This window comes from Choloepus didactylus, chromosome 14, assembly GCF_015220235.1.
Source record: "Choloepus didactylus isolate mChoDid1 chromosome 14, mChoDid1.pri, whole genome shotgun sequence".
Lineage (NCBI taxonomy): Eukaryota > Metazoa > Chordata > Mammalia > Pilosa > Megalonychidae > Choloepus > Choloepus didactylus.
The window spans coordinates 69475765-69503220 of NC_051320.1; the positions used below are offsets into that span (position 1 = coordinate 69475765).

Sequence of the window (27456 nt, forward strand, 5' to 3'; positions counted from 1 at the left end):
CAATTCATATGCTTTCTATGTTTGCATTCGGCATATTGGAAATAAATACCCAAAGTGCAGAGGTAGTTAAATTTTCAGAGGATGAGATAAATAAGCACAGCTCTCTGTGAATACATAACATCTCTATGCTGAATTTAAATCTAATTTTGTGACAGCTGTAAAAATGGCTACTTCATAGAGAAAAGCAAAGAAATCAAATTTATGCTATTCTCTGAAAAGTTACAATGCTAAATAAAGCATTGTTCTGAATTTTAAACCATAACATTTCCGCCTCTAGTGAAGTTCCTGGGAAAATTCAATTCTTTAGAATATATTTATAAATCACCGTGCATCATGAAGAATTCTGAAATCATTTCCAAACATAAGTAGATAGGGAGGGGGGTGGGAGCATCACACAGAAATTATTTGTTCATAAACATCCAGGATAGGAAAAATATGTTGGTATCACTAAGTGTGCCGAAAATTATGTTTGAATAAGTCAGATTTCTTTTGAACTTAACATGATGCCACACTTGGAGACAAAAAGTGAAGAAAAAAAAAAGCAGTAGGAAGAAAGGCTGACATCACCTATTTTACAATGAGCATGGGGCAGAAACAAGAGATTAAAATTTTAGTGGAGCAGTGCCATAATGCAAAGTCTCTCATAGATTATTTACGCTTTTTATTTTACTTATCTCAAATGATAAAAGAGAACAACATAATAGAATAAAGCTGGATATCAACCCTTGAATTGACCCTATCTAAGCTAATAGTTTTCAAAGGAAATTTAACAAATTTCATTTTTGTAACATATTGGTACAGGTAGTGATGTTTTATCTTTTCAAACATCAAAGAGCCTATCCCTGAGTCCAAATGCAAACCTAAGCTTTTTATAATCATCCACTTTGGGCACATTATTATAGTATATTATACTATGAAAAGATTTTGATCAGAACACACACACACACACACATATATATATATATATATAAGTTTTAATGGACACACAACAAAAACTAATGGCATGGAAAACATTTCTTAAATTTGGAGTAATAATTTTTTTGTCACAATATTTGGGAGGTAAAAGAATGATGTAGAAAAATGAAGATTATGCCAAATGATATCTTAAAGTTAGGAAGAATGTCTAAAGAGTTGTTCTCACATTGCTCAAGCCTCTTTGAGATCCCTTAGTCTTTTAGCAAATATAGACAGTTCTTTTTAGCTGAGAAAATAAGACATAATACCTTAAACCATGTGGTAAGCCTTATGACTGTTCAAAAGTACTCAGCTGCTACTTCTTGGCTTTTGCTGGCTTTCATTTTCCTACTGTTTTTTGAAGTTGGTATGGTCATGTGACTTGTCTTGGCCAGTGAAATATAAACGTCTGCTGACTGTGGCACTTTCTGATCAAAATTATAAAAAGCAGTGTGTGGTTATTTGTCCTTTTTTTTTAATCTATCATGGCCATCATGGGAATACATCCTGATATAGGCCCTCTGCTTCCCTAAGTTCTCGAGGGACTATGGTAAGGAGAGACCACATTCCAGCACAAGTGGAGAGTAGACTGAGCAAAAAATTAACTTTAACTGTATAAAGCTACTGAGATTGTAGGGTTGTTTAGTTTTTTCACATGACTGAACCTATTGTGATACAAGCAAAATATTAGTTAATTTTTATATATTAAAAAAATGAAATGACTATCAAGAGTTCTTACTATTTTTCAAGCTTTTGCCTTTTCCCTAAGCTGAAATCACTTCATCTCAAATATCTCAATAAAAGTCCATTATAATATCTCCCTTGAACAGAATTGTCCATGAGGGTAGAAGGAGTTAATCGAAATTTAATGAAGAAAAAAATCAATGAAACAGATGTAGGATCTCATTATATGATTAAATTACTCCTCACCAATAATTTGTTCCAAGAAAATAATAGAAAATACACTTAAAGTGTCAATTGATTAACTCTGTGGGATACAAATTGATTACATTATTGTTCCAATGGTGGAAAACAATGGAAAGTGGACTCTGCTAAATACTCCCACTAGCTGCTAAATCAGAGCATTATAGAATAAAAAACTTTGCCTCCTGTAAGCTAATCGAATCACTGGTGATCAGGAAAAATAACAGTAAAAAGGTCATATTTCAGAGAGTGGAGAGATAATGGTAATTGAGACTTTTGTAAGTGACTGCAGGTGAGCGTGGTAACTTATCTTTTTTGCAAACACAAATTGATAAAAATAAATGCCCTTTGAAGTTATGGAGTCTAACATTTTCTATTGTTTATACATATAATTTGATAATTTTTGAAGGGGAATAATTTGGGAAATCATAATTTATATTATAACAACATGAGAAATAATCTTACTAAATATTTCTGACAGAGTCATCAGAAAAGTCTCAGTAAATTTGCTCAACATTCCCATCAAAAATGATTGCCTAAAAGGGAAGGCTCATTAATGCATATAAGATAATTTGTATTGATTCTGTTAGAAGAGTTGGAATAACGGTAATTTTTTTAAATGTTTAATCCAATAAATCTTATTGGCTAATGTACTCAAGCTCTTCAGTCATATAACAATACTTTAAAGGTCTTCACATTTTCTCTTTTCTATGTTTTCTTAATTTTTTCCATCTTTAACTTTGTTTTTAACTCCTGCTCAATGCATGGATTGTATGTTGAAACTCAGAAGTTTAAACTAGGAATTACTCACATTTTTGATAGATGGTAAAGGAACCGCAGTCTATGAAACAAACTAATTTTCCCTTATTTGGAACTAAGGACATTGTGTGTCTATAGATATAAATAAAAATGAAACACAGCTCATACTATTCACTTTATTAATCTAAAGTTAAATACAGTTAAATTTTAGAAAGAAGCATAGAGACAAATTATTCCTAAACAACTGAATAGCTTTCCTTTGGGGATTACTGTATATTGCTAAGGAAGGAACTATAAAATCATTCTTATCGAATAATCTACTCCCACTTGCTATATAACATCCTTTGGTCTCCAACCATTAACTAGAAATCCTCACTTTTATCCTTGTATAACTTATCTGAAATTTGATCCACAAAACATTTGCTGTTCAGGTGACAGATGTGAGTCATATAAGCACTGAAGAAGCTAAAATTTATGGGGAAGGAAAGATAGTCCCAGAAGGAATCCAACAATGATCTTTCTGCTACAATGGTCCAGGCCCAAATACAATATGTTCTCAATTTTTCCTAGTTGCTAAGGTAGACATCAAAAGCCTCTCCCACTTTTCCTTGCTAACTGAAATGCTTGTCTATTCTCTGAGCATCCACAGATGTCCCAGAGGAGGAATCTGGATTGGTTTAAATCAGTGACTTCAGACTTAGTCCTCAATGGCAAGTTACAAAGTGTATCAAAATTTCTTCAACTTCCCCAACAGCTTCTGACACCAAGTGCAAATACAGCAGTAACTCAATCAATGTAATTCTACCTGAAGCTAGAAAGTTTGGGAGCTTGCATTTCTGACCACCTGGCTATAAATTTGGGGGTACCCCCTGGTCCGATAGTTCCTTAGAATGACTCAGAACTCACGGAAAATGCTATACTTATAACTGTAGTTTTATTATAGTAAAAGGATACACATAAGAAGAAACCAAAAGAAGAGACGAATAAAGTGAGGTCTGGGAGCATCTCCAACGCAAGCTTCCATGTCAACTCCATGCGGAGTCAGAATGCAATCACCCTCCTGGTACAACACAATGATTATCAATTATGGAAGTTCTTTGGGATGGCTTCCAGTGTCCTGAGTTTATATGGGGTTCCATTATGCAGGCATGATTGACAGAATCAATGCTGAATGGATGAACTCAATCTCCAACCCTTTCCTTTCCCAGAGGTAAGAGATGTGGACTAATAGGACTTGGCTCAAAGCCCAACCCCCTAATCACACAGTTGTTCTTTCCAGAGTGGCTAGCCCCAACCCTAAGTCTGCAGAGATGACTGGCCCACCCTGTTATCTAATTAGCATAAGAGCTATCAGGTATGGTCCTGAGCCCATCATGAAGAACAAAACATACTCCTCTCACAGTAAATGCCAAAGATTCAGAGGTAGGGACAGAAGCAATCCAGGTTTTTTCATTATCATCCACAAATAATTGGTATAGTCAGGTCTGGTACACAATTCTGGGTAAGGGGAAACAGGAGAACAGCAAGGTGGCTCTCTGGGACTCCTAGTCTCCTAGGAAAGTCTCCTTGCAACCAGGCAAAGTTCTCCCATTTCTTTTTATCTTCTTTTTTTGCCTCTGGATATTGTTGTTGTAAAATATTGTCTCAAATCCAGAAACACCTGTAGATGTATTTGGGCCATGAGGGAAATTGCTTAAGAGAAGAAGCCAAAAGGCAAAAAACAACAAGGAAAGATTGAAGGAAATGGACTCTTTAAGCAGCTAAATTGAATAAATCTAGATCCACTTCACTGCCCAGTTTTACAGTATGTGAGATAAAAAAATTGTTTAAGCCAATTTTAAGTAGGTTTTCTGTTATTTGTAGATAAAATCATACAAAGTGATAAAACCAGTGAGTAATCTGCTGCTTCTGAAAAGCAGAAAATGGGTCTCTATTTTTTTTTACTATTAATCATCATGAAAAATAAAAACATAGATTGTTAATAACATGCAGCATTCATTTATCCAGCATCTGCTCTATGCCAAGTATTGTGAACACAAAGTTAAATACGACACAAGCCTTGCTTTCAATTGATTCAGTGTCATGCATAGAAACAATTATCATCATTTAAAAGTTACAAAGGTTATAGACTACTATAAAGATATTACAGAAAATGGTTTTGGTTTCTTATGTTTTTCCAGCTCTAGAATGGCCTTTGTTAAGTGTTCAAACCTCCACTTGCCTCACTTTTGATACCTATAAAATGAGAAAAATCATAGTACCTAATTGGTAAGCTTTTATAAAGGTGAAATAAGGTAGGCAATTCATATATGAATGCTTAGAACTATGCTTATAACATGAAAAGGACTTAATATTTCCTATGCTATTATTGTTGAGATGACAAATAAAAGCATTTCTGAATTTTCCTCCACCACTGTTTTGTGCAAAATGGATGACACAAATCTTCCACCTATTGCTAATGGTCTGTCCTCCATAATGGATACTTCTACCTGAAAAGCAATGGCCATGCTATTGAAAGAATGTGATGGCCATTTCATAAAATTTCAGATTTGCTGACACCATCACACAAGGCTTTGGCTTTGACCAGCAAGGCTTCCTTCTTATGACTTCCTTCCGCCTAGGAGCCAACTGTATCTCTATCTTTGCTTCCTTATTTCCCCAAATGATCTTTCCATTGAGTCATTACATGTACATGGTTTACTTCCCAATGAAAATCTCAAATTACTATCTTCTCTACCAGCCAAAGTTTTACTATAAACATTTACATTATTAAATATTACATGCCTGCAGCTTGATCAGAAACCTGTCTTGCTGTCATTCTTCGTGTCTCTTGTCCCATACCATTCCTCCCTCACAGGACTCGGAGCCTCCGTTGATCGTCCCGCGGGCCGGGACAACTGGCGCCCAACGTGGGGCTCGGAGTTCTGTGAGAGACGGAACGCCGCACTCAAGGAGAGAGGCCTCTCACCCTCACCGCACCCGGGATCGCCGCGAGGAAGCGCGCTCGCGAGACAGATCCGTTCACCAGTCGATCAGTGCTGGCGAAAGGAAGAAACGGAAAGAAGAAAAGAAAGCAACAAAAGTTACTCCTCCAGGAAAGTAGGTAAAAAGCCAGGAACTGCGTGGACTGGACACCACAGAGCAATCTGTCTTTGGGCATACTTCATACAACACTCATGAAAACGTGGAACTGCTGAGATCAGCGAAATCTGTAAGTTTTTGCGGCCAGGGGACCCGCGCCCCTCCCTGCCAGGCTCAGTCCCGGGGGAGGAGGGGCTGTCAGCTCCAGGAAGGAGAAGGGAGAATTGCAGTGGCTGCTCTTATCGGAAACTCATTCTACTGATTCAAACTCCAACCATAGATAGACTGAGACCAGACACCAGAGACTCTGAGAGCAGCCAGCCCAGCAGAGAGGAGACAGGCATAGAAAAAAAACAACACGAAAAACTCCAAAATAAAAGCAGAGGATTTTTGGAGTTCTGGTGAACACAGAAAGGGGAAGGGCGGAGATCAGGCCTTGAGGCGCATATGCAAATCCCGAAGCAAGGCTGATCTCTCTGCCCTGTGCACCTTTCCTTAATGGCCCTGGTTGCTTTGTCTATTAGCATTTCAATAACCCATTAGATCTCTGAGGAGGGCCTTTTTTTTTTTTTTTTTTTTTTTTTTAAATCCTTTTTGCTTTTTCGAAAACAATTACTCTAAGAAGCTCAATACAGAAAGCTTCAAAGAATTGAAATTTGGGCACGTCAAGTCAAGAGCAGAACTAAGAGAGCTCTGAGACAAAAGGCAATAATCCAGTGGCTGAGAAAATTCACTAAACAACACAACTTCCCAAGAAAAGGGGGGTGTCCGCTCACAGCCACCATCCTGGTGGACAGGAAACACTCCTGCCCATCGCCAGCCCCATAGCCCAGAGCTGCCCCAGACAACCCAGTGTGACGGAAGTGCTTCAAATAACAGGCACACACCACAAAACTGGGCGTGGACATTAGCCTTCCCTGCAACCTCAGCTGAATGTCCCAGAGCTGGGAAGGGGGAGCAGTATGAATTAACAGAGCACCATTCAGCCATCATTTGAGCAGACTGGGAGCCTCCCAACACAGCCCAGCAGCCCAGAACTGCCCTGGGGGGACGGCACTCACCTGTGACATAGCACAGTCATCCCTCAACAGAGGACCCGGGGTGCACAGCCTGGAAGAGGGGCCCACTTGCAAGTCTCAGGAGCCATACGCCAATACCAAAGACTTGTGGGTCAGTGGCAGAGACAAACTGTGGCAGGACTGAACTGAAGGATTAGACTATTGCAGTAGCTTTAAAACTCTAGGATCATCAGGGAGATTTGATTGTTAGGGCCACCCCCCCTCCCCGACTGCCCAGAAACACGCCCCACATACAGGGCAGGCAACACCAACTACACACGCAAGCTTGGTACACCAATTGGGCCCCACAAGACTCACTCCCCCACTCACCAAAAAGGCTAAGCAGGGGAGATCTGGCTTGTGGAGAACAGGTGGCTCGTGGACGCCACCTGCTGGTTAGTTAGAGAAAGTGTACTTCACGAAGCTGTAGATCTGATAAATTAGAGATAAGGACTTCAACTGGTCTACAAACCCTAAAAGAACCCTATCAAGTTCAGCAAATGCCACGAGGCCAAAAACAACAGAAAATTATAAAGCATATGAAAAAACCAGACGATATGGATAACCCAAGCCCAAGCACCCAAATCAAAAGACCAGAAGAGACACACCTAGAGCAGCTACTCAAAGAACTAAAGATGAACAATGAGACCATAGTACGGGATATGAAGGAAATCAAGAAGACCCTAGAAGAGCATAAAGAAGACATTGCAAGACTAAATAAAAAAATGGATGATCTTATGGAAATTAAAGAAACTGTTGACCAAATTAAAAATATTCTGGACACTCATAGTACAAGACTAGAGGAAGTTGAACAACGAATCAGTGACCTGGAAGATGACAGAATGGAAAATGAAAGCATAAAAGAAAGAATGGGGAAAAAAATTGAAAAACTCGAAATGGACCTCAGGGATATGATAGATAATATGAAACGTCCGAATATAAGACTCATTGGTGTCCCAGAAGGGGAAGAAAAGGGTAAAGGTCTAGGAAGAGTATTCAAAGAAATTGTTGGGGAAAACTTCCCAAATCTTCTAAACAACATACATACACAAATCATAAATGCTCAGCGAACTCCAAATAGAATAAATCCAAAAAAACCCACTCCGAGACATATACTGATCACACTGTCAAACATAGAAGAGAAGGAGCAAGTTCTGAAAGCAGCAAGAGAAAAGCAATTCACCACATACAAAGGAAACAGCATAAGACTAAGTAGTGACTACTCAGCAGCCACCATGGAGGTGAGAAGGCAGTGGCACGATATATTTAAAATTCTGAGTGAGAGGAATTTCCAGCCAAGAATACTTTATCCAGCAAAGCTCTCCTTCAAATTTGAGGGAGAGCTTAAATTTTTCACAGACAAAGAAATGCTGAGAGAATTTGCTAACAAGAGACCTGCCCTACTGGAGATACTAAAGGGAGCCCTACAGACAGAGAAACAAAGACAGGACAGAGAGACTTGGAGAAAGGTTCAGTACTAAAGAGATTCGGTATGGGTACAATAAAGGATATTAATAGAGAGAGGGAAAAATATGGCAAACATAATCCAAAGGATAAGATGGCCGATTCAAGAAATGCCTTCACGGTTTTAACGTTGAATGTAAATGGATTAAACTCCCCAATTAAAAGATATAGATTCGCAGAATGGATCAAAAAAAATGAACCATCAATATGTTGCATACAAGAGACTCATCTTAGACACAGGGACACAAAGAAACTGAAAGTGAAAGGATGGAAAAAAATATTTCATGCAAGCTACAGCCAAAAGAAAGCAGGTGTAGCAATATTAATCTCAGATAAAATAGACTTCAAATGCAGGGATGTTTTGAGAGACAAAGAAGGCCACTACATACTAATAAAAGGGGCAATTCAGCAAGAAGAAATAACAATCGTAAATGTCTATGCACCCAATCAAGGTGCCACAAAATACATGAGAGAAACATTGGCAAAACTAAAGGAAGCAATTGATGTTTCCACAATAATTGTGGGAGACTTCAACACATCACTCTCTCCTATAGATAGATCAACCAGACAGAAGACCAATAAGGAAATTGAAAACCTAAACAATCTGATAAATGAATTAGATTTAACAGACATCTACAGGACATTACATCCCAAATCACCAGGATACACATACTTTTCTAGTGCTCACGGAACTTTCTCCAGAATAGATCATATGCTGGGACATAAAACAAGCCTCAATAAATTTAAAAAGATTGAAATCATTCAAAGCACATTCTCTGACCACAATGGAATACAATTAGAAGTCAATAACCATCAGAGACTTCGAAAATTCACAAATACCTGGAGGTTAAACAACACACTCCTAAACAATCAGTGGGTTAAAGAAGAAATAGCAAGAGAAATTGCTAAATATATAGAGACGAATGAAAATGAGAACACAACATACCAAAACCTATGGGACGCAGCAAAAGCAGTGCTAAGGGGGAAATTTATAGCACTAAACGCATATATTAAAAAGGAAGAAAGAGCCAAAATCAAAGAACTAATGGATCAACTGAAGAAGCTAGAAAATGAACAGCAAACCAATCCTAAACCAAGTACAAGAAAAGAAATAACAAGGATTAAAGCAGAAATAAATGACATAGAGAACAAAAAAACAATAGAAAGGATAAATATCACCAAAAGTTGGTTCTTTGAGAAGATCAACAAGATTGACAAGCCCCTAGCTAGACTGACAAAATCAAAAAGAGAGAAGACCCATATAAACAAAATAATGAATGAAAAAGGTGACATAACTGCAGATCCTGAAGAAATTAAAAAAATTATAAGAGGATATTATGAACAACTGTAAAAAAAAAAAAAAAAAAAAAAAAAATATTACATGCCTAAATACATTTGCTCCCTAACCCTAAAAAGCACTTTTTCTATTTTTATCCATTGACACATCTTTGAGAAAGTGTTTGGTAAAGAGAGAAGAAACAAGGAAACATAAATTTTAAATCAAAATAGGATAGTGATTCAAGAGATGTTGTCTGGAATTAAGATATTTTTATTGTGTAGTTAGGAAAATGTTAAGCCATTATATATGTAGGCTAAGTAAAGTTAATGAAAAAATAGAAGGAGAAAATTTCATAATCAAGAGAGTGGGGAAAGAATGATAATATAACATAATGGTTAAGACCATAGGTACTGAAGTCAAATTTCTTGGATTCAAATCCTAGCTTCACCAATTACTAGCTGTGTGACCTTGGGAAATTTAATTAATTCCTCTGTGCCTCAGTTTTCCCATCTACAAAGTGGGGATACAGATAGTTTCCACTTTTATGAAGCTTAAATGGGTTATTATATAGAGAGTGCTCCAAAACTGTCTCTAACCCAAAGATGGCTGTCATTAAATGTTAGGTGGAAAAAGTAGGAAGGCAATAAAATTTGACCATATAACTTATTCTTCAAATTTCTATCCAGATATTCCCCCTCCCACTAAGAAAAAATTCTCAACTGTTTCTGATATTCCATGATGTTTTATTTGTACCTTTTTTGGAGAATGAGTTAGGGGGGTTCTTACTCTTTACTTGTACATATTTATTTATATATTCAAGAAAATCTTCACTGTGTTCAGTAAGCTTAGTTTCCCATCACAACTTGTTTGTTTTCACTTTGTGACATTATGAACTAATTATGACTTCCAGATTTTTGAAAGTTGCTGGTGGATTAGAGCTAAATTTATTGCTGATTCTAACAAGCATATAAGAACCCAGGACCTGACTTTTGTAAATTAACCTTGTTCTTGATTCCATAGTACTCTCCTTCTGTTATCTTCCCTTAATATAGTTTGTATTTGCATTTAATTTTATTTATTTTGTTATTTGTATCATGTTTATGCTGCACCAACTGCTTTTGTTTTGACAAGTTAGCTATAAATTTAAAATACATATGTAAATATCCGTATGTGCACATACATACACATATGTATTTAATAAATAGCCTTAAAATGTTTTATGTGTGCATAGATACACATATGTATTTAATAAATAGCCTTAAAATTTTAACTTGGTCTGAATGCTATGGCAACCTCAATAAATATAAAGAGCAGTAATGTCAAGAAAATTACCTTGCTCACACATACAAGGAATTAGTAGCATAAAAAAAAAAAGAAAACTATAGGAAAAATACTTTTTTCAATACTTCTTCAAAATTAAGGTATTCAGTATCAGTTTAACATACATAATAATTAAACAGCAAAAAGAAAATTATACTTTCAAGTCAGATCTTAAATTGAGCAAAGCCTAAGGAAAGTGACTATGGAAACATTTTAGATTTTGAGCACATCGAGCAATAGACCAAAAAGTAGACTTTCTGAAGGCATCTGAGTTACAGTATATAGATTTTGTCCTCCATTATTAACTGTATGGAAGACCTTTCATCAACGAATGGCTCAACCATACACATCATTTATCTTATTACCTAATTTAGTGAGTGAACAATAGATCTCTACGGAGGAGTAAGAGCCCAAGAGCAAAAATGACCAGTCAGAACTTCCAGACTGCTAGAAAAGTGACCTTCCAGTAAGACTCCAATAAAAATTTGTATCACTATGCTTTCTTGGCATAAAAAAAAAGGGCCTTTTCACATTGCGTTAATTCACTAAAATACATGTCACATGCATGATTCAATGTCTTTGGTGGGCTACCAGTCACCTTCTTCCATTCATTTATCCTAAATTATTTTGTGTCATCTTTAGAGTAGTGACTTTACAAAGAGAAAGAGAATACCAGACGGTCGTTTCTGTGGTTCACTGACTTTGTATCTTAGCTGGAAGTTTGATGATTGCTTTTCAAGGTTCCTATCATACACTGAACAGACTATTTCACTACAGAGGATTCAGAAGCTGTCAATATATTTTGACTAAGCATGCTCCATCTTTTTTTTTTTTTTTTTTTTTAATTTTTAAAGTCATGGGCCTTTTTATTTATAGTGCTCTTTTGCGCACTAAGATAATATAAGCTTTCTTTCCTAATTTTGTGGAATATAGCTTTAGAAATGGGTATTGCTTAATGTTTACGAAATTATCTCTTTATTTGGGAGCAACATTACAGAACTATTTTTTATATAGCTTTTTCAAAAAATACAAACTTTCCACAATCTGGATGTTGAATTTAGAACAAATGTATTTAAATTCTTAGTTTTGAAAACGAAACAAATGACAAATAAATACAAGTCTCAATAGAATCATATGGCTTAAAGTTAAGTGGAGTATGCATAAATAATCAAGACTTTGCCTCAAACAGAATGATTTTTGCCTTTGATTATCAAAATATACATAATCATTAGTATTCTAGGAATTTCACAGAAAGAGAACGAAGTGGAAATCATTCAACTAAGGAAAAAAAACCTGTAAACTAACAACATATTTCTTATCATAATATATAATACTAAAAATTTACAGATTTAGTGACTGTCTTGTTTGGTCAAAGGAAATGGGTTGGTTTACTATAAGAACAGTGGATCAAGGAACAAAAACTTGGACAACAATGGAAACCAATACAAATGTTTGAGTTATTATATATATATATATATATATATATATATATATATATATAATGGAAAAGGAGAAAAAAAAGTAAATAGCTACCTGAATGGAGGAAAAAACAAGTCATAAATACAAAATGGGGGAAATAATGTGTGAGTTGAAAGTTAAAGACCTGGATGACTATTAGTTGCAACATCAAAAGTGAAGAATATTACATGGTAAGAACAGGTCTTAATTTTCTTCTCTAAGCACAAGTTAACACCCAGAAAGCCAGTACTTATTGGCTTATAGAAGAGTGTAATTCTATCTTTTTCATGTAATTAGAGGACACTCATTTATGTGATAACACAGGTCACCAGTTAAGTCATTTTCCATATACAAATCCTGTATACAATAGACTGAGTTTAATGACACCCAGAGCTGTGATTTTATCCATGAGTATTCTTAGCAGTGTGGCCCCAGGCCATATTGATATCTATTGATACCTCTCAATAGGTATCAATCTAATTACTTAATATATTTCAAATTTGAGAACTTCCATAAATGAGTAATTAAAAAATGGTAAACACTTACTTATACCAACCTAATTTACTAGTCTAATGTAGGGGTAAAGCTCTCCTTAACCACAAGCCTCAGAGCAATGAATTCCATTACCTGTACTGTCCTAGAACTGAGATATATCCACTCTATGTCCTATCAGTTTTTAAATACTTCATGTCTCAATGCTATTGTCATATTCAAAAGTATATCATTACAAATACATTTTAGAATTTTTCTCCTCTGTTTGATAATGACAATGAAAGAAACAAGATTGTTATTACTACTTGTTGAATACTATGGATTATGTATTTCACATATATTATGTAATATAACCCTCAACATAAAATTATAAAGTAGTTGTACTGTTGCCATTATACAGATGAAAAAACTGAGGTCAGGGAAGTTTAGTATCCTGACTAGGGTTCTACAACTCAGAGACAGAGCAGAAAAGCAAACCAAGGCTTTTATTAGGAGTCCATGCTTTCTAGAATTCTTCACTCTTATTTTAAAAATATTTTCCATTATATAAGGGCCCCAGGAATATATTTACTGTTAAATATATTTTAAATATGCTAATACATATATAGTATAGTAAGTGATTGGTATTTTTTCTATATGATTTTTTTAAACCATTACTTACATGTATTCAGATTCAATTAGCCAAGTTCTAATTCTATGCTCCAGACACTATAAACATAGTTTCAAAATATTATCTCATTTAATCTAATCTCAGTAATTAATACAATCTTCTAAGATAAGTAAAATTCTTTAATTTTTTACATAAAAAAAAAATACACCCAGATAATATGTGGCAGAAGGGTAAATCAAACTCACAGATCTGTGCCCTGAAAGACAAATCATGAGCCCTTCACTCTATTATACTGGATACTACTGAAATAATTTAATCAGGACATGTTCATCATTTTATCACACAAATGAACTTTTGAAAACTAGATTAGGATACCTGACAGAGCAATTGAATACTGACCTGACTGTTGAAGGAAAAGCCTGCATTTTCCAGGGAGTGAGGAAGAAGTAGTTAGTGAACTGTGACACTTGTAAATTCTGTTTTGTGGCGTGACGTGTGGTGGTAATTTATATTATTAAATGATTCATACTTAACTTGCTTGTTTATTTAAAGGCATGCACAAATTGTTTGCCTCATTAGGATCAAATATAGCTCTTCATATAAAGAGACCAAATCCTTTTAGGTGAAATTATACTGTTAAATGAAAACAAGATGCTATGCCGAAACATCATTACTCAGGTAACAATGGCAAGTGTGGTGAAGAAACTCATGTCTTTGCTAAAAACATTTCCTGAGACAACATTTAAAATAACATCCTTGAAAATAGACCAAATCAAACCATTAAAGCACCAATCGACAGAAAGAATTCATAATGACTGGCTCATAACACTTGATTTTCAACAGCGAATTTGAGATCTTTGTTTCTTTGGGATAGAGCAGTTTACCATTAACACTACCCTCTCTATGAATAACGGAGTCAAAATAAAACATTCTCCTCTTTAAGGGTGAATTTGAAGAAAAAGGAGAAGGCAGCTGAAAAGGTTTTCTTTATCACACTTTAAAATTAAAAAAAAAAAGCTACCGATTTTAGCTTTAAAAGAAAAACATTAAAAAGTAATGTAATAGGGAACAGAAGTAGCTGGTCTCTGTTTTGAGCTAGTACTGAAAACCTCAAGATCGAATATATTTTAATTTTTCCAATTTGCAGTTTATCATTATGTTTAAGTATTACTTGGAAATGAATAGAAACATGGCACCACATTATTTATGTGTTTTAGTTTTAAAGTCAGTAAAAATGTTTTACTAGGTTTCGTCAGTTTTTTTAACTTGGATTTTCTCAATATCATATCTATGCTTAATCAAATATATACTGAATATCACATCTCAGGATTTATGCATGTGTTATTAAGACATAGTATACATATAATAAATGGCATTTTCTGTTTTCTAATGCCTTTTTTAGATGATTTCCAGAATACTGAGCATGGGTCATAAATACAGTAAACATTCTTACATTATCCTCCCTACACCAAACTCAACAATGCTTCTTTTACAAGAATTAACTTTTTTTTATATACCCGATACTAGGTTTTAACTTCTAACCTCTAATTAGAAATCACTACTTATTTGGAGGCATTTGGTATAATTTGCATATAGAAAACATCTAGCTAAGGCTTCCTTCCTCTTTCCCCTTCTTTAACTATTCTTTAATTACACAGCCCGATTATTACATATTTTGCTGTTGGACTTTTATCTAGAATTTTTGATCAAGGCTTTTAACAAGGGAATAAAATCATGTTCTGATCAAACAAGGTACTGTTCTTCATTCATCAGCCATTTTATCACAATGTTGCAGTTGAAGGCAGTCTTATTTGCAGGAATAAAACTTGGAAGACCCTTTTCACTCCTTATTGCTAACTTAGCTACTTGAAATTTATTTTGTTTTGTCAGAGGCAATAATTCCCTCATTAGGTTTTTTTTCTTATCTGTACTGTCAAATATTTGGTTTAGGTCACATAGCACAGATTCACTATATGTCATCTACATCACTGGCATTTGTCTTCCCCAGGATCTCACCTGTCAGATCAAAACAAACTCCATCAACATTTTGCAGAATCACACCCTTCATTGATTAATCCTTTCCCTAAACCCTCAGGTGGAATCAAATATCTTTACTTTTGGCTGTAAATATAATCAAATCATCAAGCCAGCATAATACAATTTAAATTTTTTCTCTAGTTAGTTAAAAATCCATACATTCCTAACACAACCTTAAATTTTTTATTATTAGCTTCTTAAATCTTAATATGTAAATTCTTGCATCAAATTGATTTTTTTTTTAAATGTAGAGCCAGGTATAGGTGCATTTATAGCAACCTAATTTATATGTCACTTTTACATACACTTGTAGAAGTTTGTCCTAGGGTGTGCATAGCAAAATGCCCTTCCGATTATGGAATATCATTATAAATTCTAAAATATTTAATCAAAGTGTGGCATATCCATTTCACCATGTCTGCCAGTTGCTCTTAACTAGGGAGGAGTGTTGGGAACACCAGGTTGAGAAGGACTCTGAGGCTGCATCGACACTCAGAGGGAACAAATGTCATGGTAATATCTGTCAAAGGAGGGGTGTGCAGAGAAGGCGTGTGTGCCAGGTATTTTTAATCCAGCATTAGAGCAGAGGAATTAGATTTCACTTTTTATAGAATGTTGCTTACCCCAGCATCAGGAAGTTAGTTGCCTTCTACAAATACTAGCAGATGGTGTTGATAAAGTTCATCCTGCCTGTGAACAAACACAAAAAACTGTGCACCATACCCTCTAGGTTGATGTGGCAATCATTTTTCTTAATTAAACCATCATTGTTAGGCAGCATCAAAAGAACTCTCTGAAAGCAACGGTTTCATCAAGGAGATATTCTCTGTAAATTCCAGGGAAAGCAATAAGCAGATCATTACAGAGTTATCAGCCCCCTGCAAAGTTATAAATTAAAGAATCAGGATGCTACCAAGTGACAAAGAGCAGAAGAGGGAAAGAATGGATTGAATAGTCTCCTATCTTTTCTTTCAAACAGAATATTATCACACAAATTTCAACTACATTCTTCCTCTATTCTTTAAGTTTTAATAAGAATATGGCTACTGGGAGATAAATTGCTCCTTAGAGTAGTAGATCATGTGCTCTATGAAGTATGACTCCATAGACTTACCTTTAAGCCAGTGAATATTAGTAACACATGAGAACTACTTTTGAGGCTGGAAAGTAAAATATGTACTTTCTACATGAATTATAGATTCACTGAAAATGTTCTTGTTCCCTATGTCTTGTATTTTTACAAGTGCTCTTTGAAATTTTCTCTTAAAGAGTTGTCCCTCCCTGGACTTCCTTCCACTCAAATGGGACAAATTAATACCTTCCTTATCAAGGTGCCCAGCATACTCTACAGAGATTTCTGTTAGAGCAAGAATTGCATATTATTGTAATTGCTTGGTTACATTAAAATCTGCTCCACTGGACCACGGATTTTCAAAGGCAGGAATTGTTTCTTAGTCATCTTTTGATCCTCAGCAGATGACATAATGCTTTGCACAGGATAGGCCCTTAATCATTACATTTGAGTGAATAAATTTATCCATTAGTAGAATTGCTGAAGAGGAGAAAAAGTGAGCTTAGCAAACAGAGGCAGAGGAAGCAGTATTTCCAAAAATGGCGGATGCCACTTTTTGGTAGATGAAACTCCATAGAGGTTAGAGTGGAAGTCACAGGAAATAGCCTGAAGGGACTTTGGAACAGGGAGTAGGAAAGTAGGATATACTCTGTGGCAAACAACAACAACAACAAAAACAACAGTAAATGGAAATGTTAGATTTGGATATAAGGGTACTTCATATTATTCATTTCAAATTTGTCCTTTTTGACTATATGCCCCTTATTTAGGAAGGAGATGGGAACAGGTGCTAAGGAAAAGTGGGAAGATGGTGCTAACATTAATAACTTGGAATATCCCTGGCATTTCATATATGCCATCACATTTAACTCAAACAGCATTGTCAGCTTTGTATTTCTTCATATTATTACAACTAAATAAAGTTTCCAAAACAATACAATATTTGCTCAAAGGCCCCAGTGACTGAGATAGAGAAGATAAAGCCCCATGATAGAAATTTGAGAGAAAATGGAAATCTCCAGAATTTTTGCAGAAGGATTCATATGTGTATTTAGCTTATTTTTCTTTACGTGCTCCGTCAGGCTTTGTTTTTTAACCTTTATCCATATTAGTATATTATTGCATTTTCCCCATAATACAAATAGTCTTTATCTTTATCTGTAATAAATTGTATTTTCTTTATTTTTAATTTCACAAATTCCCATATTTATTTCTCTATGACAGATCTTTAAAAGATTCATAGATCCAGTCAATTATTCTCATGAAAATAATGACTTTGACAGCCTAATTTAATTTCTAAACATCATAAACTCCATATGTTTTTTAAATATAAATACAAAGGTGTAGAGACATTATTTTACACTTCTACTGTTTTTTACTGTTTCATTTTGCTGTTTCATTTCACAGGTAATGTCTTACATTAGAAAGTATTGTTGATACTTGTCATGTAGTTTATGTTAGATATGTATATCTATGTTTATAGATATATATATATATATTTTTAAAGCTTCAGATTCTATAGAAGAAGCAAGCAACAAACGTTTCATAAATATACTGGCTGGATACAATGTTTACATTTAAAATGTTTTGACTGTATCAAACAAATATTCAATCAGCATAAAATCAACATCTTTTACCTCTACAGATGGGAACAGGAAAATCCCATGAAGCTGTATTAACTGAATTGGCTATGCAGGTAAGTTGAGGGTGGCCATCGAGTATATATCCAGTTACACAGCTGTAGCGGATCTTGTCCCCAATGTCGAACCTTGTACCGTATAATACACCTTTGGGCGGAACTCCTGGGTTTCCACAAGAGCTACTCTGCAATTCTGTAGAAGAAAGGAGAAAAGAGTGTTTACAGTTATTTTTAAATACATTTTAATGTTTTAGATTTATACAATTATATACAGATATAAATGGCCCTTTTCCTTTGAAGAGTCACAAAAAAGGAAAAGTCTTTTGTTACAATAAATAGAGAAGTATGGGAAGGAAACTAAATTTTACCCAGTAGGCATTATCTGTCATTCTTTGTGCTAAAACTTTGAGTTTTTTATATTATTTAAGCTTCATAGTAATGTTTGAAATCAGTATTACTCAAATTTTTTAGGTAAGTTAAACATGAAGTTCACAGCATTTAAGTGACTTCTTCAAAGTCATATTCTAATAGTATAGTAACAAGCAAATCTAGTTTCATCAACATCCTTACCATTACTTTGCTGCTTCTACTTAACCCTAAACCAGGAGCACTTATCTGGAAACTATTTTGGATGGAAATTATTTTTTTATAGTTTATAGTTTATATAACTAACTACAGTAATAGGGAAGTAGACATATTTTTGAAGTTAGAGGGACTTGGGCTAGAATCCCATCTCTATTATTTGTTTAAGCTTGGAAGTATAATAAAAATTGGTTGTTGTAAAGTTTTGGTTAGGGCAATATGCAAAACATCTGCAAAATGCCTGATACATCAGTATAATTTACCTATTATCTTGTTATTTTATTAACTGTTAATTTAAAGTAAGCAAACATACCAAAATAAGAGACTTTAAAAAATAATATCATTTCAGAGAAAACTCCATTTCAGTTTAAATGAAATAACAGTAAGAAAATAATTGAAAAAAAAAATAGATCAAAAGAGCAGAACTTACAAATTTTAATGAGTTTAGAGGCAAATTATTTTCTTTTATATTGCTTTATAAAATTCCTACTACACTTTAAATAGCAATAAAAATACAAAGAGTAATAAATTAATGGGTAAAAAGGTATTCCAATTTGACTAAAGTCTACAGCTTAGTTAATAATATTATACAATGTCAATTTTCTAGTTTTGACATTGTACTCTGGTTACATAAGTAGTTAACATTAAGAGAAGCTGAGTAAGAGTGTATGAGAGCTCGGTACTATTTTGCAACTAATTCGTAAGTCTAGAATTATTGAAAAATAAAAAGTTAAAAAAAGGCATTGCAATGCAAAAATGAAATGTTTCCATTTGCCTAGATAATCTTTCTGTTTGTTCAGTTACTAAGTTCCATGTGGTACCATTTTATATTAAAACAATTATAAACCAATGTAATATTGAAAATATCAATGACAATATTAATTAAAAATATCATGATACAAAATGGTTCATAATATATAGCTGCAACTATACAAAAACAATTGATACTAATACATAATAATTGTACACAGAGATGAAATTGTGTCTTTTTATTCATAATGGGCTTACAGTAATTTGGATTTTTTTTAGACATTTATACTAATTTTGCTCTATGAATTTTTCAATGCTAGTGAAAAGAACACAACCACTGATGAATTTTAAATGAGGACAGTTTAATCAATGAAAAATTTATTGAGGACAGAACATTCATAGACCTTTTTATTTTAGAGAGAAACTATTTACTTTGAATCTAAACTACATATTATTTTTGGTTTCTTAAACCTGGAAAAGTGAAGAACTTGACTAATATTTACTAATTATAAATGTTTTCCATAAACAACAGACAATTCCCTTATGCTGCCTCAGCATGTAATAATACATCACAAACTAACTGAAAAAAATATTGAAGTGTTAGAGACCAAGGTTAACGATCTCTAATATTTCACTGTACTATTTCTCCAAGGCATATGCTATAAATACCTTTTTAGGAAAATTTAGAACACATTCATTGTCTGTGAATTTTGAGCATTTCTTTAAAAAATGCTTTTTGAAATGAACAGTTTATTTTGAAATATTTAATTTTTGGAAAGTTCACTTGATTAACAGATGAAGCATTTGCTGCAAGAGACTGTGAGGTTAATAAGTTTTGATAAAATGAATAAGAATTCAATTCCCTTAACAAAGGAGATACTTTTAATGAAACTACCACTTGTGGCCTTAGAATCAATTCATTCGTCTCCCCTACTCCCTAAAAAATAATTAAGGTCAGGGCCTCAATTATCATAAAGTTATATATCTAGAAGGAAAGTAATCTCCAAATTATTTCATAGGAAGCAGTTAGGTGGGGGTGAGGGGGTGGCAGGAAACAGAGAGGAAAGCTCTAAATAATTGTTATATTCAGATTTAACTTTGATATAAATGAACAAAGAAACATTGCCCAGAACAAAGTCCCTGAAGCAAAAATGGAAAATATAAAAAGGGAAGTAGTGAATGAATACTAATATGGGAAGGATCTTTTTAGGTTACCTAATCCATCCCTTGTCTTGTGGCTGAACTATTTCTAAATCATTACACAAGATAAGAATTCAGGCTGTTTCAAAATGAAACTCAAAGAAGATACCTCGAAAACAAATCTGCCTCTTTCCTTCAGGAAATTCCTGCTGTTGCTTGTCCTTGTTTATCACCTTCATGAATAAGGACATCTACCGATAATCCTTTGTAGAATATATAAACCACAAAGGCAGTCAAGATGTTTCACATTGTCTTAATAGATCCTGATTCTATTGCCATTCATCATGGATTGTATTTCTTGTACTCTCCCAACCCTTTAATTTGGGACTTCTCTTTAAGATCTCTATGTCCATTAAAGTGGCAGAGCCAAGAAGGATGTCTTACTAACTAGAAGAATTATCCTCTTCACCATCTAAGGAACCTATATTCTGACTGAACATTCACTTCATAGGTTTGATTTTTTTAAATAAATAGGGCTGTATATTTGAACTTTATATTATAGCAACTATTTAATAAATAAAGGAGTTTTAGAAATAGCTAGGTTAAATTATCTTGTAGGCATTGTTTTACCAACAATCAAGTGTTCGGATTTCAGGAGAAAAAGAAGACACAATGATGATGTTCAGCAAAGCAGAATATAATCTAATCAGTATTTATAATGAGTGATTTTGCTTAATATTTATAAAATCATTCTTAAGATAGAGAGTTAAGCAATAAATAAAGAATTTTCACATATTTATCAAATGTGCATGTGTCAACCACATTGTGCTTGCCATCTCAGTTGTGATTCTAAAGCAAATAATTATGTCCAAAAACAGAGTTGCTGAATAGCCTAAAATGATCTTATTTCACCAGAAGATGACACTAATATATTGATCAAAAGATTTAGTTTATTAAAATAGAACAATTATAGAATCTGACAAATTTGCAACAAATATTACATATGCCAAGATTAAAATAAGATTAAAATTGTGTGGGGTAGTAGTTTTAATTGAGTGACATTAAAATTTATCTGTTTTCTGCTTGAAAGATGTGCATTTCATTTATCCTCTTCTCACAGATGTTGTGATTATCAGAAAATAATATGAAGACTTTTGGGCAACATAAACCATTCTATAGTATACAGCGTTGTTATACTTATAGCAATAAAATTCCTTGGAAAAAAATCCACAGTGTATAAAAAAAAAACAAAAAACCTCCAATTGTGGAGGTTAGAGTTTAGTGACACAAAATATTAGTCAAAAGAAAACATTAAGATAAATTACTTGGTAAATAATACAAACTAATTTTTTCATCAAACTCTTATGGTTTGCCATTCACATTGTTCTGTGATATGTACCACTTAACACAACACCATCGCCCTTACTTTCCAAGAGTTTGCAAGTTGAGAAACTAATAGCCTTATTGTGTGAGTATCATATCTGTGCCATACTCTGGCATTTTTCACCTTACATCTCATTAAACACCCAATACTATCCATGACTTCCTCCACTGTACAGAAAGGGAAACTGAGTCTTAGGTAGATTAAATAAATTGCCCAAGGATATCCAGCTAACCTAGGGTTCAAACCTAATTCTGACTTAAAAGCCTCAGATAATTTTACAATTGCATGCTCCTACCCTTGAAAATCAATAAAGAAATGGAGATATTCATTCCACAAATGTTTAAGCATCTATCATGAACAATGCTCTGTGAATATACTCTCTCAGAATATTGACATGGCCCTCCCCTTGTGTTGTTTATATTTGGTGGTGACCAAAGGACATAGTCACGTGAATATAGAGTATTAATTATAATGTGACAAATGGGATAAAGGAAACATATTGGTTATAATGAAAGCATATCATGGAGGAAACTTAATTATTCTTGATTAAGAGGAAGACTGAAAAGGATTTCTCAATGAAGTACTATTTAAATTGAGAACTGAATTAGGATCAGGAATTAACTAGAGACAAAATAAGGGGGGTGGGCAACTACTATATTCAAAGTTGAAAAGAATAAGAATCAAAATATGTTAGCAGTTATTAGATTTGGCAATACAGTGAACACAGGTTTTCAGGTGTTTTAGAGAAGAAACTGGAATGAGGAAAATATATCCCTAAAGGATTGAGCAAAGATAGGTTCATGGTATAAATATATGTCTTAGGCTTAGTTTCATGAATCTAAAGGGAAGCTATTTCTGCTATTAAGTGTCCAGGGGGTTCTGTAAGGTATTAAGAAGGGAATGACTGAAAGTCAATATTGAAATTGAAAGCAAATAATTGAAAATATACATTTTAAATATATACATTAGAGATTTTTATAAACATCCATGATATATACTGTGAGTTAACTAATTTAATACTAATAATATTTAATGTGAATAGTTATGTTAAATAGGATCCTCAAGATCAATTTTTCAAAAATTTGACTAGCCAACATAGTTATGCATAGATGATTTGAAAATAAGAATACCAAAATTCACATGTCTGTTGATATGATATCATAAAACATTTATGAAAGTCATTTATATACTGAGCACCACACCATACATGACAGCTATTATTATTATTATTAGGTCAATAAATTTCATCATTATTCATACCAATCAATTTGAGTTTGAAACATCTAAATTAGGTGTAGTTATGATCTACTAGAGGCAAGTTCATAAGTATCATATCCTCATTAAGTGTTAATTAACTATGCTAAATAATTCCTAATTAATCAAAAAAATTAGTAATCTAGTCAAGGGAAAATTAAATTGTTCCTCTACAAGAAATAAATGAAATTCCTGGTCTACTCTCAACTATTGGTAGAAGATTTGTAAAAGCAAATTCACAAAACCTCCCTATAGATATCATGGACTCATTCATTCTTTCATCTATTGATAGACATCATATATCAAGCACTATGCCAGGCACAGTGGATAAATAAAAAATAACCTTGATGTCTTGTACCTTAATGGAACATAGACAAGTTTAGAATAAAGGAAAATGATTAAAATGCAATTTATATCCTGCAAGAGAGTGTATATAAAGGACTATAGGAGAATGGAGTTTATATTATGCTTTCCTTGGAGAAATCCAATAAAACTCTACCAAACAATTTACAAAAAGCAAAGTGATTAATACTAACAAACTTATTAAAACACATTTGCCTCTAAAATTTTATTCCTCAATTTGTTGCGTACACATGGATAGTTTTGAAAGGCAAGACATTTTGCAAAATATTAGGAAGAAAACCTGACCTTGAAAATTCACATAAAAAATTGAATGAAGGGATAATGGATACCATGACTACAGAATAGCATAATTATTCAGTCAAATAGATGAAGCATGATCCTGCTGAGATCAATTAACAATGCTTTAAAACACTGTACAATTATATCTATAAAAGGATGTACAATCAAGTTATTTGTACTTCATATAAAATTTAATCTCAGGGTTTTATTTCCCAGATGATTTAAAATAATTTAGGAAAGTATAAAATCAAGTTAAGCCCAAATGTTTGGCACTAACTACTTCTCATCCTGAGATTTCAAAGCATTTTACAAACTAATACACTTCCCATCTTTTTCAGTGCACCACTAAATGCTCCTATATTACAGATGCTGAACCATTTCATTCACGTAGGACAAAAATGATATAGTTTGAGAACTCACTTGGGGACTTTTGTTTGACCAAATATTTCAGGAATGTCTTGAGTCACAATCGCTATCCCATGCCCCCACAGGCTTGCCTTTCAGTATACATAACTGAATGCATTTATTCCTCTAAGCATTTCCTTCCTCACTAGATGGTGAGCATCTTGGGAATAGGGGTCCTAATTCATCTTTGAGTATTAAGAATTTAGCATACAGTATGGTACATTGCTAACAAGCAAAAAAGAATTGCTAAGTAAATTGAATCATCTCCTTTGATGAAATGTATAAAAGATTTTTTCATCACACTGGGTTTTTAAAAAATAAATGTTTAGACACAAAATATAGAGAGGAACTGGAAGAGTATAAGAATGTTAAAAGCATACCATGAATTTAACTTGAGTCATAATAAGCACAGAACCACACTGACAACATGTGACCTTTGAGGGGCCAAATTACATAGCTTTGCCATTCAAAGCAGAATCAAGGTTTCTGTGTTTGTATGAAAGAAGCCAGTTCCTAGGCATAAGCATAGTTCCAAAGCTATTGGTCAGTCTGCAAACCTCACAGAGATGCTAGAAATGTAGCAGATATGAGGTGGCATTTGCCATTTTCAAAGCTATCTTAAAGCTGCAAAAGTTAGAGATTTGGTAATCAAAAGGGATAATGCCTCATTTTGTTGTTGCCGCTGCTGCTGCTACTTTTGTTGTTATTGTTATAACAATGAAAAGGAAACCATTTTAGAAAGTAAACTATTGGCTGCTTGAGAAGAAATGAGAACAAACCTCACTCTTTTAACTCATCTGCCCAAGTGGAATATAAATTACTAAACTGATTTAGCCTTAACCTCCTAAAATGTATAAAATATATGTTCTGGTTTGCTAAAGCTGCCATTACACAAAATACCAGAAATGGATTGGCTTTTATAAAGGGGATTTATTAGGTTACAAATTTACAGATCTAAGGCCATAGAGGTGTCCAAACTGAGGCATCAACAAGAGGATACCTTCACAGAAGAAAAGACTGATGGCATCTGGAATCCTCTGTCAGCTGGGAAGGCACGTGTCCAGCATCTGCTGGTCCTTTGTTCTTGGGTTGCATTTTAAAATGGCTTTCTCCAAAATGTCTCTGCGTTTCTGCTTCTCTTTGTTTCACTCAGCTCTCTGCTTGGTTCCCCTGGGGCATTTTACTCTGAGCATCTCAGAGTCCTCTTTTAGCCTCTCTTGGGCAAACTCTGAGCTTTATCTGTTAGCTTAGCATCTCCAAATGTCTTTCTGCATCTGCAGATGCAAGTGTCTGGGTCTGTGTCAGCTCTTAGCTTCACCCGGGGGCAAACTCTGGATTATATATGCTAGCTTCTCTTCAAAATGTCTCTCTCAGCTTCCTTGAGCAACTTCTCTTCATACGCTTTCTTAAAGTACTCCAGTAATCTACTTAAGACCCATCCAGAATGGGTAGGGTCACACCTCCATAAAAATGATCTAATCAAAAGTTCTCATCTACAGTTGGGTGGGTCACATCTCCATGGAAACAACCTAATCAAAAGGTTCCACCCTTAACAAAAGACTAATAAGTCTGCCTCCACAAGATTGCATTAAAGAGCATGGCTTTTGCGGGGGACATAATAGATTTAAACCAGCATAATATATTTCAAGAAGTTGGAGGATAAAATTCTACTGTCACAACTATTTTAATTAAGAAAAAATCTTAGGGTGATTGATTATATTTTCGAGGGATGCACATGGGAAACAGTAGAGCATTTAGTGCAAAACCAAACATATAAAAAATTATTCTAGTCCTGAAATACCTAGATCCCTATCTGAGAGTCTATAAAAGTTTCACTCACTAAGTTTATCTCTCAGAAACTTAAATACACCACTGTTCCTATGCCAGACAAGTCCTAAAACCAGAGGCAACAGCCTCTTTAAGAAAAAACAATCAGATGCAGCCCCATTCCCCATGTGCCTACATCCCTTTTCAATATGAACAAGTTAGGGTCACTGCCTAGACACCCATGAAGATCGAGAAAGTGATTGAATGAGAGGAAGGGGAGCAAAGACAAGATAGGATTTAACAAAGGATTACAAATACTGAACCTTTATATAAATATATATTCTTTGAAATTTGTTCTACATCTACTCATTAAATTCTATTTTGGAAGTTATCACCTTTCTGTATATATCTTATATTTCACAATAAGAAAAGAACTGAAACTGTGGAACTATAACCCATATCACTCTTTGAAATTATATAACCACTTGTTAAATTGTACTTTAAGTTATTACCTTTCTGTATATGTTATATTTCATAATAAGGAAATAATTGAATGTGGAACTGTAACCCATAACATTCTTTGAAATTTGCTAACTACTTGTTAAATCATACTTTGAAAGTTATCACTGTTACGTATATATGTTAAATTTCACAATAAAAAATGTAAAAAAAAAAACAAACAAACATTTATGCTATCTAGGTAACCTCATTCTGCTTTGATATTGGTGGTAAGGGGCCCAAAGGCAATAAAGATAAAAGTTTTGAGAATCAGACTGAGAGAAGTAGTCAAACAAAATGTAGAAGAATCCCTTGTAAAATGCACAACAAGGACTAGAAGTTGTATAATTTGATATGCAAATAAGAGGTAATTTATGTTCTTCCAGTTTCAAATATCCATGCATTTTTATATTTGCAAAATAAATGTTACCACCTAAAATGAATTTATGAAAAACAATATTGTATTTTTGTTCCGTAAACTATCTAGCTACCAATGCAACTAGCCAAGATAGCTAGGTGGAAAGACCATGAAATATGAACATTTTTATGATAATTTGAACCTAACTATATCTGGTATATCTGTCAGAATATTATCAATGCAAAAGAGATAAAAATATGAGAGAAAGCATATTAGCAACCACCTTTATTAAGTTTCTAAAAATGGAATAATGCTACATCTAATATAGGGTAGTATTTGATAGCTTGATTAAGAATAATATAAAAATATGAATTGACTCTTCTCTCCTTATGACAGAATTGGGACATGTATCTGTATTAAGACTTTTAAATAAAAGTCTTCTAATTCTTTAAAAAGATGTGTTAAGTTGATCGTCAGTAATTTACTGGATCATTTTTTCAATGAATTAGATGGTGAGAGAGGTCACTGT

At 33.9% G+C, this 27456-nt stretch overlaps 1 protein-coding gene across 7 annotated transcripts in view; it reads right to left on the reverse strand.

Moving 5' to 3' along the window:
- CSMD3 (CUB and Sushi multiple domains 3) overlaps positions 1-27456 on the reverse strand; it is a 1408207-nt gene that overhangs the window by 1052659 nt on the left and 328092 nt on the right. For all 7 annotated transcript variants that reach the window (XM_037802758.1, XM_037802757.1, XM_037802756.1 and 4 more), the window contains exon 4: positions 18146-18340. In XM_037802758.1, coding sequence (XP_037658686.1) covers positions 18146-18340 — 195 coding nt within the window. The remainder of the gene's footprint in view (positions 1-18145; positions 18341-27456) is intronic.